This window comes from Paroedura picta, chromosome 4 (assembly GCF_049243985.1).
Source record: "Paroedura picta isolate Pp20150507F chromosome 4, Ppicta_v3.0, whole genome shotgun sequence".
NCBI lineage: Eukaryota > Metazoa > Chordata > Lepidosauria > Squamata > Gekkonidae > Paroedura > Paroedura picta.
The window spans coordinates 61,545,710-61,562,014 of NC_135372.1; the positions used below are offsets into that span (position 1 = coordinate 61,545,710).

At 40.2% G+C, this 16,305-nt stretch overlaps 1 protein-coding gene across 2 annotated transcripts in view; it reads left to right on the top strand.

Annotated features, from left to right (window-relative positions):
* The window catches only part of LOC143835459 (uncharacterized), a 398,092-nt gene that overhangs the window by 139,925 nt on the left and 241,862 nt on the right, over window positions 1–16,305 (top strand). For both annotated transcript variants that reach the window (XM_077333093.1, XM_077333092.1), the window contains exon 3: window positions 5,137–5,184. In XM_077333093.1, the coding sequence (XP_077189208.1) occupies window positions 5,137–5,184 (48 nt within the window). The remainder of the gene's footprint in view (window positions 1–5,136; window positions 5,185–16,305) is intronic.

Sequence of the window (16,305 nt, forward strand, 5' to 3'; positions counted from 1 at the left end):
TAACTACTTTCTATTAACCTCCTAATAAGAAGTGCTAATTCTCTGAGTACAGCTATACTACAATATTGGTTTTAACTGCTATGACTTGTTCCAAAGAACTGTAGTTTTGTAAGGCTGGTCAAATTTCCCTGGAAGAGAACTTGAACTTTGCTCATAAAAGTCCCAGCATATCCTAAGCAGAGAAGAACTAGGATTGCCACTTTCTCCTTGCTTGGGGAGAACTTGCCAAGGATGTTCACAGCATTTTTGAGAAGCAAACTAATGAACATTTAGAGTGAGACCAGTCTACCAGAGATCTTTTTCTATTGAGAAGACTGAGGCTACTGAGGGATACAGACTAGAAGGTAAGAAATAACTTTGAGTGCCCTCCCTCATGTTCCCCAACCTTGGATTGAATGCATGGAGAAAATAACCCCACTTTCATCTTCACATTATCACTCAAGTTCATTTTTGCTAGGCTGGCAATGAACTGTAAATGGGAAGTTCACAATTGCGTGTCTGCACTTTTAATTCCCTAATGGGAGCTCTGTAGAGTTTCCAACTGCATCCTCTCCATGGTTGCTCTTACTTTGCAATTACATAATTAGCATTTACAGCACCTATCTTGCCACTTGCTAATGATTCTAAATATACGCATAGACATGTACAAGAAAATATGGTTGGCAAGCGAGAAAGTATAACCGCTATCAGAAAAGAGTCCTTCTGCTGATGTTGAAATATGAACTCCTTGTATTTTATTGTAACCAAGAGGATAACCCAACACAAAGGGGTTGTGATTTACTGTTCCAATACACCAGAACAGTTTTTCCTGTATGGTTCGTGTCTGATGTGCCCATCACTAAGTATGGCAAAACATTCTCGGTACAGTATAATCAGATTTTGTAGTTTCATTTTACAGCCAAGAAGGGAGAGGCATATTCCAGCAGTTGTAAAGAACCGAGGAGAATACTCCATTTCGCAGCATTTGAAATGTTCAAATCTGCATTTTAGAACTTCTAAAGCAACTACAGGGGAAATAAAAAAGACACCCGAAACCTTCATTTTATCCCAAGGGTTATCCATCCCATCCCATTGATAGTCACCTAGCACTGTGAGTCAAAATACAGAAATAATGTGAAGAAGAGGCTGGGCAGGGAAAGAGAAACTAAATCACATTTTCATATGGACTGGAAACAATAATATTTGGGGGCAATAATATTTTGTGTAATTCGTTTCTCCCATAAGCATTATAAATAACCATCTGAATATTTACCCAAATAGCAATCAATAAAGCAATACAAGACCTTTATAATCAGGAAGAGTTATTTGTTTATACATATAATAAACCATTCAATAAGCAAATCATCTGCCCCCCCCCACACCTGTTAAGTGTTTAAAGTAAACCTATATTCTGAGACCTAGGATATATATGGGATCCGAATATGGAAGACACGATTAAAGTAATGCTTTCTGTGTAAAGTTGCCCATGAAGGTGGTTTTGAAGTTGCAATTGGATTAGAACAGAATATTTAATTTCTATACCACCCCTCCCCACAGGTGCACAGCAGTTCACACAATAAAATTCATTTCATAAAAACACTAACAATAATAAAATTACAATAAAATACAGTAAAACACAACTTCAAAACCCCACCCCACCCCCTTTGTGCCCTCCACCAGCTACCACAGACTGGAGGGGACACTGATAAATAAAGTATGCTAACTGCCAATTTCAGCACTTTGAATTGAACCTGGAAGCAAAATGAGATCCACTGTAGATGGACAAAGAGTGAAAAGATATTATCCCTGCAACTTACTCCAGTCAACATTCTGGCCACAGCATTCTGTACTAATTGTAGCTTCCAGACAGTCTTCAAGGCTAGAATATGTTACTGTCTAGAATGTAAAATGTGCTACAGAAATCAAATCTGGATATAACCAGGGCAACCATCACAATAAAAAGTTCTTTCCAGTCCAGGAAATGCCACCAAAGCTGATGAAAGGCACACCAGGTGACCACTACCACCTGTCTAAATCTAGCAGCATCCCAAGCTACAAACCTTAAGTGGGAAAATAACCACATATAGAACAGGAAGTATTCCATTTCCTTGGTCAAACCTTCCCTCCACCAGTAGCACCTTGATTTTGTTAGGATTCAGTGTCAGTTTGCTAGCCCTCATCTAGTCTATTACTGCTTTCCAGCACCTGTTCACAATATCTACATAGTCCCTGAAAACTAGTGGAAGTGTGAGATGCAGGTGCGTATCATCCACATATCAATAGTAACTCAGCCCAAATCTCTAAATGTCCTCTCCCAAAGCATTGGGGACAAGATGGAACTTCATGGGACCCCATAGGCAGAGGCCAAGGTGTAGAGCAGCAGTTCCTCAGTACTATACTCAGACGCCTACCTTTGAAGTAGGACCAAATCACTACAGACCAGTACTTCCTGGTCTCTACCATAAAAGGTGATCCAAAAGGATACCATGATCAATGGCATCAAAACAGCAAGAGGTCCTGCAGAATAGGGTTATACTCCCCTGTCCATCACTTGTCACAAATCATACATCAGAGCAACCAAGGCTGTTTCAGGGCCTTAACTAGATTTGAAACAAGACTGGAATGGATCCAAAGAACTGGATTCATTCAGAAATATATATTTGAAATTGTTGTTGTTGTTAGGTGTGAAGTCGTGTCCGACCCATTGCAACCCCATGGACAATGATCCTCCAGGCCTTCCTGTCCTCTATCATTCTCCAGAGTCCATTTACGTTTGCACTGTCTGATTCAGTGACTCCATCCAGCCACCTCATTCTCTGTTGTCCCCTTCTTTTGCCTTCAATCGCTCCCAGCATTAGGCTCTTCTCCAAGGAGTCCTTCCTTCTCATGAGGTGGCCAGGGTATTTGAGTTTCATCTTCATGATCTGGCTTTCTAAGGAGCAGTCAGGGCTGATCTCCTCTAGGACTGACTGGTTTGTTCGCCTTGCAGTCCAAGGGACTCGCAAGAGTCTTCTCCAGCACCAAAAGCCTCAATTCTTTGATGCTCGACCTTCTTTATGGTCCAACTTTTGCAGCCATACATTGCAACTGGGAAGACCATAGCCTTGACTAGACGCCCTTTTGTTGGCAGGGTGATGTCTCTGCTTTTTAGGATGCTGGCTAGAATTGCCATATCTTTCCACCCCAGGAGCAAGCGTTTTTTAATTTCTTTGCTGCAGTCCCCATCTGCAGTGACCTTGGAGCCCAGGAAAATAAAATCTGTCACTATCTCCATTTCTTCCCCATCTATTTGCCAGGAATTGAGAGGGCCGGATGCCATGATCTTCGTTTGCTTGATGTTGAGTTTCAAGCCAACTTTTGCACTCTCCTCCTTTACCTGCATCAAGAGGCTCTTTAGTTCCTCTTTGCTTTCTGCCATTAGAGTGGCATCATATGCATATCTGAGATTGTTGATATTTCTCCCTGCAATCTTGATCCAAATTTGTGACTCATCTAACCCCGTCTTTCTCATGATGAGGTCCGCATACAAGTTAAATAGGCAAGGTGACAGTATACAGCATTGCCAAACTCCTCTCTCAATTTTGAACCAATCAGTGATTCCATGCCCGGTTCTCACTGTTGCTTCTTGACCTACATATAGGTTTCTCAAGAGACAGATAAGATGTTCTGGTATTCCCATCTCTTTAAGAACTTGCCACACTTTGTTGTCCTCCACACAATCAAAGGCTTTAGCATAGTCAGTGAAGCAGAAGTTGATGTTTTTCTGGTGGCCAAAGTGCACAAGCCTACCTGTAACCCTTGTGTGTTCTCATCTCCACAGTGTTGCAGAGGAGAACTGGATGGATGGGGTTCTGCCCTCCATCAGAACCACCCAGAAGCTCCCCTTTCCTCATATAGAGCAACTTGGGGAGGTGGAAGCTTCTAATTTGGCAAGCTGGGTTTGAGTTCCTGCTCCTCTGCATGCAGCCAACTGGGGGACCTTGGGCTAGTCACAGTCCTGTCAGAGCTGTTCTCACAGAGCAATGTCAGAGCTCTCTCAGCCCCCGGACCTCTGATCTCACAGGGTGAGATCCCTGTTGTGGGGAGGAGAACTGAAGGCAATTGTAAGCCACTTTGAGATTCCTTTGGGTACTGAAAAAGTAGGGTATAAAAAACAGCTCTTATTCTCCTTCATAAACTGAGGGGTCCACTGAGGACAGGCTGTCTGATCTCTGTGAAAGCAAATAAGGCAGGTTGGCTTGTTTGCATCACTGGGGCCATTTTTTAAAATCCCACCTTTCCTTCATGGGGCTCCTGAGCATTCCATTGCACATGTTGTTTGCACAACATCTCCATGAGATTATACCTAGCTGGCATTTTTTTCCAGTGATCTTGGTTTGTTTATTTTTTTAACGACTAGCAATCTTCTTCTAGGTATGCCACAATATCTATTGAATGCATATTTATTCTGCCTGCCCACCAGGATGAAGACTACAGAACAATTAGAACAGATAGTTAGTTAGGTCACTCTCTCTCTGTCTTCTCTTTCTATACAAAGTTTGTTTCTCTTCTTAATAAGACTAGTTTTTTAAAGTATTCTGTTGCTTAGATTTTTTTTTTACATATTTAAACTCTGCCAACAAATGCTAGGTGCTGATTCTGCACAATATTTGTTTTGATGGTGCTTGTAGGAATCCTGTGGCTTTTGAAAATGATCCCATTTCTGTGTCCAAATGGACATGTCAGAAAGAATCTAAACAAAACTTTTTGAATGCTTGACTGAAGCTGTCTGTGATCCATTTTCTCTTTGAAAATGAAGGTTAAACATCATGAACCATGATTATTTCTCAATGCTCAAAGAGACTCCACGGTCCTGAGCCTTGTTTTAAGCTGATTGTCCATTATCTTTTTGTGCCTTATTGACTTGAGGACTAATTAAAAGCATTAGCATAAAATGAAAAAAATTAAAATGCAAGAACGGTGCCAATTATCACATGTAAACGACATTCTGGAACTGTAAAACATCCCTTTTTCATTATAGATCTGACCCAGTGAGTCTTTAATACTTCCAAATGGATGACACTAAAATGTTTTCATGTGTACACTTCTTCCTGCAACAGTACTATAGCTCCAGAATGGGATTTTTACTAATGTAAATGAAATGTGCTCTTCTTATAGGGTCCTGACAATAAAAGTGCCCCACGATGCACAGTGTGTACAGCTGAGGTAAGTCACTTATATTTATTACCATTGTTGCTTTCTTGTAAAACTCATAATTAAGAGGAAAATAAAATCATATATTATGACCTGTGAAAGAACTGATTTGGTGCAGTGGTGGAGAGAGTGAGATGCGTGAGTGGAAGATTGGTTGCAGCTCTAATGTCAGTAGCAAAACCAATAGAAGGCCTTAGTAAAAACCAGCAGCTTTTCTTCCACATTTTTAATATCACATTTTTGCTCATCATCAGTATGTAAGGGCTTAAAATGGTTTGCATCAACTGCAGCGCCCTGTACAACATCATGCTTGAATCTCAGGGTACACATTGATGCAATACATGGTGAAGACTAGGATATTGATGAGCATGCCCAAAAGCTAGACCTCGAGGGCCCTTATTCACTTTATTTCCACAATACTTGATAGAAGGCCTTTTGGTCCTCACAAAGTAGTTCAGTGATTCACAAAGCACTTCAGCCTTGAGATGCTCCTTTCTCAGGTGCATCAAGTGAAACAATCATTGTGACAGTTGCAGGTAAGAGCCTTGCATGAGGATAGCTCACGGCTTTGCTCTCTTGTAGAATGTTTACCATACCTGACACATCTATCTTGGGTGTCATCATGATTATTCATCTGGATGCTAGGCAAAACAGGGATACGTAATGCCTTTCTATGGCCAAAGTAGGGGAGGTGGGAAGGAGTGTGCAGTATATGCCTATGAAGAAGTCTCAAGTCTGTTAAATTATTAAACGTGTAACGAATAAAAAGATGGTATATTGCAATAGCTGTACATGCTGTCTTACAAGGGGAATCACTTCTTCCATGGAGGTTAAGCCATTCATGTCCCTGCAAATGGAGGGGAACAATTCAAGCAGATAAAGTAGCATCTTAGAACAATGTATGCTTTAAACTTGCTTCTCCAGATGGAATATGTTGTAGATGGAGTGCTAGCACAAGAAGAACTGCTTGGGTTTGTTGGTGACCTCTTTGTTTCTATCTTTGGGCCAGCACCATGTCTAGTAAGATCCTGTAAATAGATATTCACATAGCTTTGTTAATCCCACAGGATAAGGAATGCAAATGAAGTTACTATATCCAGTTTCAAAACACTGGAGCTTCCAATTTTTGCAGAAATATACAATGTAGAAATACAACAGTCTTAAGTAAAGGCAAAATTGTGCCTCTAGGCTGGTTTTTAAACTCATGAAAGGTGAAAGTTCATTAGGAAAAGAGAAAGAAGTCGTTAATAGGAACAGTATTATTTGGATTACAAAGTCATCTGCCTTGCTGGAGGGTGGTCAGGTTGCACGCACACATATAGAGCTGCTCCACAAGATCATTGCCAATAATTTCAACCAGATGTAGGGAAAACTTTATCCAGAAGTGTAAAGAAACTAGATATTTCCAGCAAGAAGACCATCAGGCCTTTCAGGTCACTTGTAAGGTAGAGGGAAGATAACACAAAACAGATACGTCATTCTATTAGAAAAACCAGAAGCCTACTTCTGTTTAAGTTTAGTCTTTTCAGCCAATATTTCTTAACCCATAAACATATGCATGTATGATATTTTAATGACTGTGGCCCATATGGAATCTAGTATTATGATGGGTTCAATATTCCATCATGTAGCTACCTTGCTAACACTTTGTTCCTATGCCTATGATACCTTTTTAAAGTCCATCATGCATGAACTTTAAATAAGAAAAGATTATAGTTATAATGAAAGATGAGAAAAGCACTACTCAGTATATCTCAGCTTTGTGTGTCATTCCATACTTACTGAACTAGAGTGATTGTTAGCTAAAACCAGGTAGCCTAATATTATGTGAATTTGTAGTCACCAAGTAAGCTTCAAATAAACAACAGTAATAACATATAACAATGGTTTCCTAACTTTCCATAACTAGTGGTAGCAATGTTAAACATATAACTGTGACACTAAAAGTTGGCCGGTTCAGGATTCAGGTCAAGGTAGGGGTTCTGGAAGCCCCAGTAGATGGTGTTGGTCCGGTTAACCTCAACCAAATGCCTGGCGGAAGAACTCCATTTTGTAGGCTCTGTGGAACTGTACTGGCTTCTTTCTGTGACTATTGCAAAGTTTGCTTAGAACATCCTAGCTGTGACATCTCTCATTGAAAGAGGGAAGTGGCCTTGTTTATCACTAAACAAAAATACCAGTGGCTTTTGACACCAAGATCTCTCAATTTACAAGGGCTAACAACTTGCTTGAAAAGAAAGTAATGGATCCAAGCCTGCTAATGACCCAAAGAAGATTGGGTGACATGCACAGAACCTAAACAAAACACTGAAGACTGGCCAATATGGTGATTTGATTGCTGAGCTGCTTTATATTCTTGGCTTTCCAAGGAGTTCTTCCCAGGAGATTTTGCTAGGGAATATATACTTGTATAAACCTTTTGTGCTATATATATATTTTAGACATGGGTGTGACTTGCTGGGCCTGGAACAGGGCTTTAAAATGAATCATGGGAAGTAGCACTGAATCTCACAGGTTGACCTCAATCTAATTTGTTACAGTTGGCAAATCATGGAGAAGTTGGGTTCGTGTCAGGACAAATGCCTAAGGAACTTTGTAGCAGCCAGAAGTGACTCAAGGGAGTGGAAGGAGTTTCAGAGTACAGGACTGAGACTGTAAAGAGCAAATATATTAAAATTAAAAATTATGAAGGTCTGGTTTCCATAGATGATGTAGTGGTGTTGTGTGTCCCAGTGCACATACGCTGTGGATCTGTCCAGCGCAGACAACAGTCCTCAGACTGTAGTTTGGCATGGAAAGCTAGCTGCATGCTTACTATAGGAGTTAAATTATGAAAAGTCAAAGCAGGCCACTGTGTCCTGATGTGTATCTAAGAGGGTTTAACTTGGACAAGCTGCAGGAACTTTGTGTGACCTTATGAACTCTGCATACAAGCAAAAGCCATGAGAACATTATTTTCTTGTCTGCTGTGATTATAAACTTTGCATAGTTAGACCTCTGGAGAGTTTTAAGCCTGCATGGTAGCTAATGAAGTGTTGGTTGTTAGAAACACAACTGCAATGTTATTTTGCCCATGGTCTGTCTTGCCTTATAAGGATTAATGCCTAGTGCTAATTCACTTGTGTTCTGTGATCTCTCTCCTGCTGTAAGAAGAATACTTAGCACTTTTCACTTATATAAACCCACTTTGCAAACATCTCATTATAAATCTTCACAACAGCCCTGTGACACAGGTATGTGGGTCAATGCAGTGCTCTGTTTTAATAAACCTCCAGTGCTCAAGTAAATTACAAAATGTGAAGTCATTAAATCCACTTAAAAGCAGGGACATTCGTGAACAATGGCTCATCCTGTTCATTACAAGCAAGATAGGAAAGAGACAGAGAACTGTTATAGTGACTGCCAGTAGTCATATTTACAGACAGTCTCAGCAAGAGCTGGATTTAACCATTGAATCGCATGCTGGATGAAACTCAAAAGATCACCAAGTCCTCTCCTGTGTGCATCATCTTAGTTCATTGCACATGAATTGGTCTAGAAGTGAACCTTTGATATCAATGCATGCCACAGGTAGGAAATGATTGAATGGCTTTATTAATAACTAAATAAGCCAGGAAAGAGCCTCAGCTTCTAAGATGCCTGTGCAAAACTACAGCAAAAAAAGCCAAGTCTAAATGTAAGATGGGTAGTAGGAACAGTAGTAAGAGTAGGAAAAAAGGCAGTTTGCTTTCTTCATCTAACCCCTGCTGTGTCCATGTGAATGCAGCATCTGCAATTATATGTTCCAGGCAGCAGCTGCAAGAAGAGAAAAAGAAAAAGACCCATGAAGTAAAGAAAATGATTGTGTAAACTTCATTCCCACCAGAATCACAGTTTCTACCAGACCCAATAGAATGGGTGGCCACATAAGTGGTTGCACAATAGAGGCCCTAATGATTTTTGTTGCAGCTTAATTTATTTCTGGTCGCAGCTTAATTTATTTTGTTCACAAAATCCTTAATCCTCCCTTCAAGTTTTGCCAACAGATTCCTAAACTGCAGCACTCCAGTGAACTCCTCATTCAATCCCTGAGCACTTCCTGGAGGTCTGAGAAAATGACTTTCAACCCTTCTCTCTGTTTTCCCTGTCTTGGCAACAGTCTGCTCCTGACATCATGAGCTTTTCTTATGGTGGGGAAGCGAAACACCTGCAGAGTCATCTGGGGTCCTTACCTCAGACAGGCTTTGTCCTCTGAGCAATGCAAAAACATGGAGAGACTGCATAGGGCTCGTGTTTGTGTTCGTCTTTATTGGGTTTTATTCGTCTTGTGAGGTTCCAGTTTTATCATCCAAGAGGAATGTGGTGGGTGTAGAACATGTCTGAAGTATGCAAGTAGTGATGGATGATAACACAGCATCTTTGTCAAGAAATGATTTCAGAGTTTGATGAAATATGGTATAGATTTGCAAATAGGCTGTATTTGAGAGAACAATAACAAAATTTGCATCTCATTCATAGGACATGCTGTGAACAGAGGGAGTTTATTTCATTTCAGAAAAGTGGAAAAAAGACTGGTCAACACTGGTTTTCATTTCAAAAGCTTTGTTTCCATTATAGTCATTATCCCATGTGTTCGTTTTTGGGTTGTTTGTCTTTGTTTCCAGTCGTTTGAACTGGAAACTTTGTGGGGGCTGTAATATCTTTATTTTCTATCCAGTTTAGATGAAATTTTCAGGGATTGTAATTTCAGAAAGATAAGAATCAGTTTTGGTTTTATAGGCTAAACACATGACCATTAATGGCAAAGCACAGCGGTGAAATGATCAGCATTTATTCATTGTTCTTTCTAGTTGTACTCATTTTCCTAATGCACATATTAAATGGAGTTTTTGATTTTGTTTTGTTTTCATTCATTTCGAAATGGATGTTCATCCCTCTATTTTTCTAAAGCCTGTTTCTCTTGTATGGAAAGTGGCCCACTTAACATAATAATTATACTGTGAGCATTCACATTTCAAGGCTGCTCTAATCTGGATCTTTCTGTATTTTAGATGTGTACTACCTCTAGAGCATACACCCTCTTTTTATTGGCTCAAGGTTCAAACAGCAGAGTGTGGTACAACGATGCATAATTAGACTACATATGGGTAGCTCTGTATTTTCCTTTAAGGGTACAAATGGCCGTATGCAGATGAGGCACCTGATTTATATCAGGAGAACAGTGTATACAGGAAGGGTTACCGCTCTCCAACACGATGGGCCTGATTAAATTACTCCCTGGTAGGTCTTTTAAAAGAAATAGAAGGGATGACAATTCCAGTCACAGATCCTCAATGTCTTGTCTAATTTGGTTGTTGCAATGCCCGGCAGAAGCTCCAGACACTGAAAGTGTTGTCTGTGTTTGTAATGTGTCAGGATGCCCACATGTCAGATTCAAGGCCTTGCTCTATTGCAGCATTCAGCTCACTGTGGAAGGTATGGACATCAGGCAACACCTGACTGTTGTTTGCTCTTTTCCAAGATAAAAGAGTATTTGATACCATTTGGACAGTGTAAAGTTGACATCATCAGAAACTGAAATGATAAGGTGTCAGTTGCAACTAGCAAGAATTTATGCTAATTGAAGTTACTTGGCAGCAGGATTATCCTGAAAGCCCCCAAAACCTAAAGGCAACACAAACATTTTTCCAGTTCTTAAAAAATGCTCTAACATGTTCTCCCAATTTATCTGGGAACAAACACTCACAAGAGGCGCTTTGCTCCTTCTGTGGTACTTTCTTAGCTCTCCTGGTTTGACTGTCTGAATCACAGTCTGCAAGTTCTAAATTGGGTCACAGATATGTTGTCCAAGCACATTCTTGTACTCCTGCTTGGGAACTGCTGTTTGTCCATAGGGGAGAAGGCTTTTTGTTGCCTAGGCAACCATATGCCACTCTTGCTATGTCACATACTATGATGTCTTGTCCAATGACTCTGAACATGTGCCACTGTATTGGCTGGCTGCTATGTAATGATAACTTATAAATATTGCAATTGTGCAATGACAAAACCATTCATAATAATTATTATTTATTTGTTGAGAAAGTGTATCTGCCACCTCTCCAGAAACTGCTGGAGGTGCTTTACAACATAAAACAAATAAAACAACCAACCAAGTCAATCTAAATGGTAAATACGATTTTGAAATGATGCCTGCACTGTCCCTGCCCCCATAGAGCCACTTGACATTGCATCAAGCTCCATGTTTGTGAAGACCAAAACTACCAGGCAGCTGCCCAGCAGAATGATGAAAAGCCCACTAAGCAAGCCAATGCAAGAGAAGCACATGAACTTGAAACAGCTCATTTTAAATGATGACTATATCAGCAGTTTAAGAACAGAGGTGATGGACTTGATGCAAACAAGCAGGATAAGTTCAGGTTTTGAACATTTTGTTTGCAAGGATTGAAACACCAGTAGTCTCTCTTGCTTCTCTCCCCAGTTCTACCCACTACACCAGGGGTAGTCAACCTGTGGTCCTCCAGATGTTCATGGACTACAAATGCTGGCAGGGGCTCATGGGAATTGTAGTCCATGGACATCTGGAGAACCACAGGTTGACTACCCCTGCACTACACCATAGTGGTTCTAGAAATCATCCTTTAACGTGGCAGTTAGGTCTGATTAGCCAAAGCTAGCTTAATTTCATCAGTTTTTGAAAGCTAGGCAGAGTCAGCCATGGATGAGAGGCCACCAAGGAATACCAGGATCACTACACCGAGGCAGGCAATGGCAAATCACCTCTTGACATCTCCTGCCTTGAAAACTCTGTGGGCTAGCCATAAATCAGCTGTGACTTGATGGTAAAAAAAACCTTCGGTTTAAGACTGCATTGTTAAGAACTTTGAGGCACTTCTCTATTGCATTCATTGTCAGGAAAGAAATGCTATTTATACCATCATTATCAATGAAATGGAGAAGATGTTACAACTTCTGCAACAAATTCTTTCCCTCCTATGTATTAATATGGCATAGTGAGCTAATTAAATTCCGTGGTCACTATAATGCTAAGGTCTGAGTATTTGGAGTGTCAGAATAGTCATCAGTGGTGTGGCGTTGATGACCCTGTTAATGGGTATTATTACCCAAACTGTATTGACATTCTCTTTTTAGCATGGTCTTAGATATGAGTTTTCTCCCCCTCACATGTAGTCATTCTGAGCATGTTGTCTCCATGCCATGCCCTTGCCATTTCACTCTGCACTATTAAGTGTTGTTTTTCAAGGAAGGTCTTGAAATGTGGGGCATTATGTATGAGTTATGCTAATTTGTTAGGGCAATGAATACATTAATTTCATTAGTAAATGGCCTCAAAGCAATAATTACCAGTGTAGGTGTGTCAGAAACGATCATGTTCAGTTTTGCCAGTTAATTATTAAGATTTTGTTCTGAGGGGCCCAGATTTGACATCCAGCTTCAGTTTAGCCATAAATAAACTCGAGAGTACAGAGGGAAGAAGATACAAAGCCAAGAACTTGTTTTGATTCTTCATGTCTCCTTTTTGGTCCAGCAGTAGCTGCCAATAAGGTGCCAAAATAATTAGTGTCAGTGATGTGAAGTTTACAATATATGCCCCACCCCCCCACCCCCCCAAAAAAGGCACATTGGAGCAAAAATAGCAATTGCACTTTTTTCCTGTTCCTCTTGTCTTTCCTGACATTACAGCATGCAAAGGCATTCTGTGTTAGGAATGTTTGCTCATGTAGTGCTAATTTAAAGTGGCTAAACCTAAATGACAGTGGGAGAGGTGTTGAATGGAATTTGCATGAATGATTTCATTGCTTTTTCCCATCCTAAAATTACCATGCCAGTTCATAAATTCTTAGGCAAACACTAGAAGAGCACTCAGTGGCTCCATTCAGGCCACTGGAGTGAGAGAATGAGAAGCCCTTGACTCTTTTCCCCTCCTTCCTTCCTTCTGCCCTCATGCATCTCACCAAGACTGAGGTCTTCAAGCCATTGTGACATCCAGACTGAGCATTTCAACAAATGGCAGCTGGTTTTTTGCCTCCAAATCAGGATTTTAAACAAGGATTAAATATCCCTGGCAGCAAATACCGCATTGTATTAGACTCTTTATCTGTCAGAGTCAGTATTGGCAACTTCAACTGGCAGTATCTCCTGAAACTCAGGTAGAAGTCTTTCACATCTACTCCTACTTGATTCTTTTAATGGGAGGTATCAGGGTCAAGAAAACAAAGATCATGGCATCCGGCCCTCTCAATTCTTGGCAAATAGATGGGGAAGAAATGGAGATAGTGACAGATTTTATTTTCCTGGGCTCCAAGATCACTGCAAATGGGGACTGCAGCAAAGAAATTAAAAGACGCTTGCTCTTGGGGAGGAAAGCTATGGCAAATCTAGACAGCATCCTAAAAAGCAGAGACATCACCCTGCCAACAAAAGGGCATCTAGTCAAGGCTATGGTCTTCCCAGTTGCAATGTATGGCTGCGAAAGTTGGACCATAAAGAAGGGCGAGCGTCAAAGAATTGAGGCTTTTGAACTCTGGTGCTGGAGAAGACTCTTGCGAGTCCCTTGGACTGCAAGGCGAACAAACCGGTCAGTCCTAGAGGAGATCAGCCCTGACTGCTCCTTAGAAGGCCAGATCCTGAAGATGAAACTCAAATATTTTGGCCACCTCATGAGAAGGAAGGATTCCCTGGAGAAGAGCCTAATGCTGGGAGTGATCGAGGGCAAAAGAAGAAGGGGACGACAGAGAATGAGGTGGCTGGATGGAGTCACTGAAGCAGTGGGTGTGAACTTAAATGGACTCCGGGGAATGGTAGAGGACAGGAAGGCCTGGAGGATCATTCTCCATGGGGTCGCGATGGGTCAGACGCGACTTCGCACCTAACAACAACAACATCAGGGTCTGAACTGAGGAGGACCTTTTGCATGCAGAGTCAATGTTCTACTACTGATCACCCCCAAAACAATTTGACATCATGCCAAAAGCCAAGCCAGCAAGTCTTCAGTCTCAGAGTTCTGCATGAGAAGTTGAGTAAGGGCAGAAAGGAGAGGGAGTGCATGAGTCTAAGGTCTTTGGAGGCTTGTTCTTATCATCATTTGTTCAGTTTGTTTACAACCTCTGAATGCAGCTGATATTTATTTAAGGGTGTGTTTTTTTTTTACCCAGCTTTCTCCAATGACTGACTGACTATTGTATTAGACAAGCGTTGCTGTAAGTTTTCATTAACTTTGCAGCTAGATGATTGTTAAAATCCAGGGCTAGTTATATTTTTTGACTGAGCTTTTTCCTATTACTGTTAAAAAACAACAACAACCCCACCCCACCCCATAGGCTTCATTTGTTTCCATAGAAAAGATAAAATAAGAATCAATGAGGTTTCTGTTGAGAATAAATTGTGTTAGTTTTTAAAGTAGACTCCTGTTTTATTTTACTAGTGCCAGCCTCACATGGCTCCCAATCTGTTGAAATGGTGTTGTTTTTAATTCTGAATGGCTTCTTGAATTCTGGATTTACTGATGACTTTTTTGAGAGCTTGAACTATAGAAATCCTAGTTTATGACAGCAATATATGGAACACTTTTAGAATTGAAACAAAAACTAATGCATTTCTAAGGAAGAAGAGTTCAAAGGACGAAATTTCCAAATGCTTTTTCAAATGTGAGTATTCATGTGAATTTTCATTTCCAGTCAAAGTTGAAGACTTGTTTGCTCCATTACTGGTGATAATCTGATTGAATCTGATCATGATACTTTTGACTGAGAGAGAAATTGGTTCTGAGCTCAGTGCTTGTGCCTATTGTTATTTCTTGGCCTCCTTGCTTGTGGCACTATAATTCTGGTGACCATAGCTGTCATTTTCTATCATGTTTGGGATGTTTGGGCATGGTAGACTCAACCTTGGTACATAAGTACGTTTTTTATTACCATCAAGTTTTTTAAAATTTAAATTATGGGTGCAGGAAACTGATTCAAATTGCACTTTTTAAAATGACCTTAAAATTTCTGCCACAGTATGATAAAAGTTTAGTTACATAAAATGAAAGTTGTTAATAAGATGTAGTTTTCATTGAAGACCCACTAAAATGTATTTGAATATAGTATCTGATTTTAAGTAAAAGAAACAGCTTTGCTTTCTTCTGACATTTTATAACCCCCTAAAGGAAAGGTTCAGGGGTAGGGGGAGTGGTATTGCCATGTGGATTTAATTCATGAACTTCCCTAGAAAAAATGCTCTAAGGCAATATAGTAGCTGAGCCAACAACTGTTAAGTCACACAAAAAGAGAGATTTTACCAAATACTGGGGATCAACTGCAGCTGCAAAGAGGAAATTTAGAATTATCCTTAGACTCCTATCAGAAGTCGCTTTTCTTGAGAAATGTGTAGAAGTTCCCAGCAAGGGCTTTCAACGATAACAAAGCAAATATCAGACTTCTGCATTTAGATGGTGGTTGCTTAATCTGTAATTCTTTTTCCTGCCATTAAAATAAGATCTTTTATTTTTGCTTCTGTCTATAAGCCTTTTTTTCCGCTTCTACTATGGATTAGTACTGGACATGACAAGAAACACAGAAGTGCTGTTAGACTTTGTCACCTCGTCCCCTGTTACTGGTAACTCCATGGTGTCATTGTGCTATGCATTTCCTTGCCCCACTTTGCATTACTACTGCTGGGATTGGAGAAGTACATAGTGGAATGATGTCAGGAAGGAAGGAAGGAAGGAAGGAGAGAGATGGCTGTTTGGTGCTTCTTATTGTGTAGCAGTGCAATTCTACAGTGACACCCTTTGAAGCCCATTGATTTCAGTCATTTTAGCATGATGTGTCCCTTTTTAGGATTGCCCTGTAGATCTTATAATTTTAGGAGTTTTCACTTGCCCAGTAAAAGTTTTCACATTCCCGTTTGCAGGTTGACTCTCAGTGATTCATTTTGCTTATCTTAATATCTTTATATAATGATGTGCTGATATACTTCTGAGTTGGTTGGCTAAAGATCAAAATATGATTTATGATATAAGAATATTCTTTTTATTGCCTAAATGGTCTGAAATCCGTGGTTAGGCAGTGAAAAATATAAATCAAGGGTCATTAAGTAATAAACGCTGTTTCAGTGCAATGATGGTATCTCTCTATGCTTATCTATGTG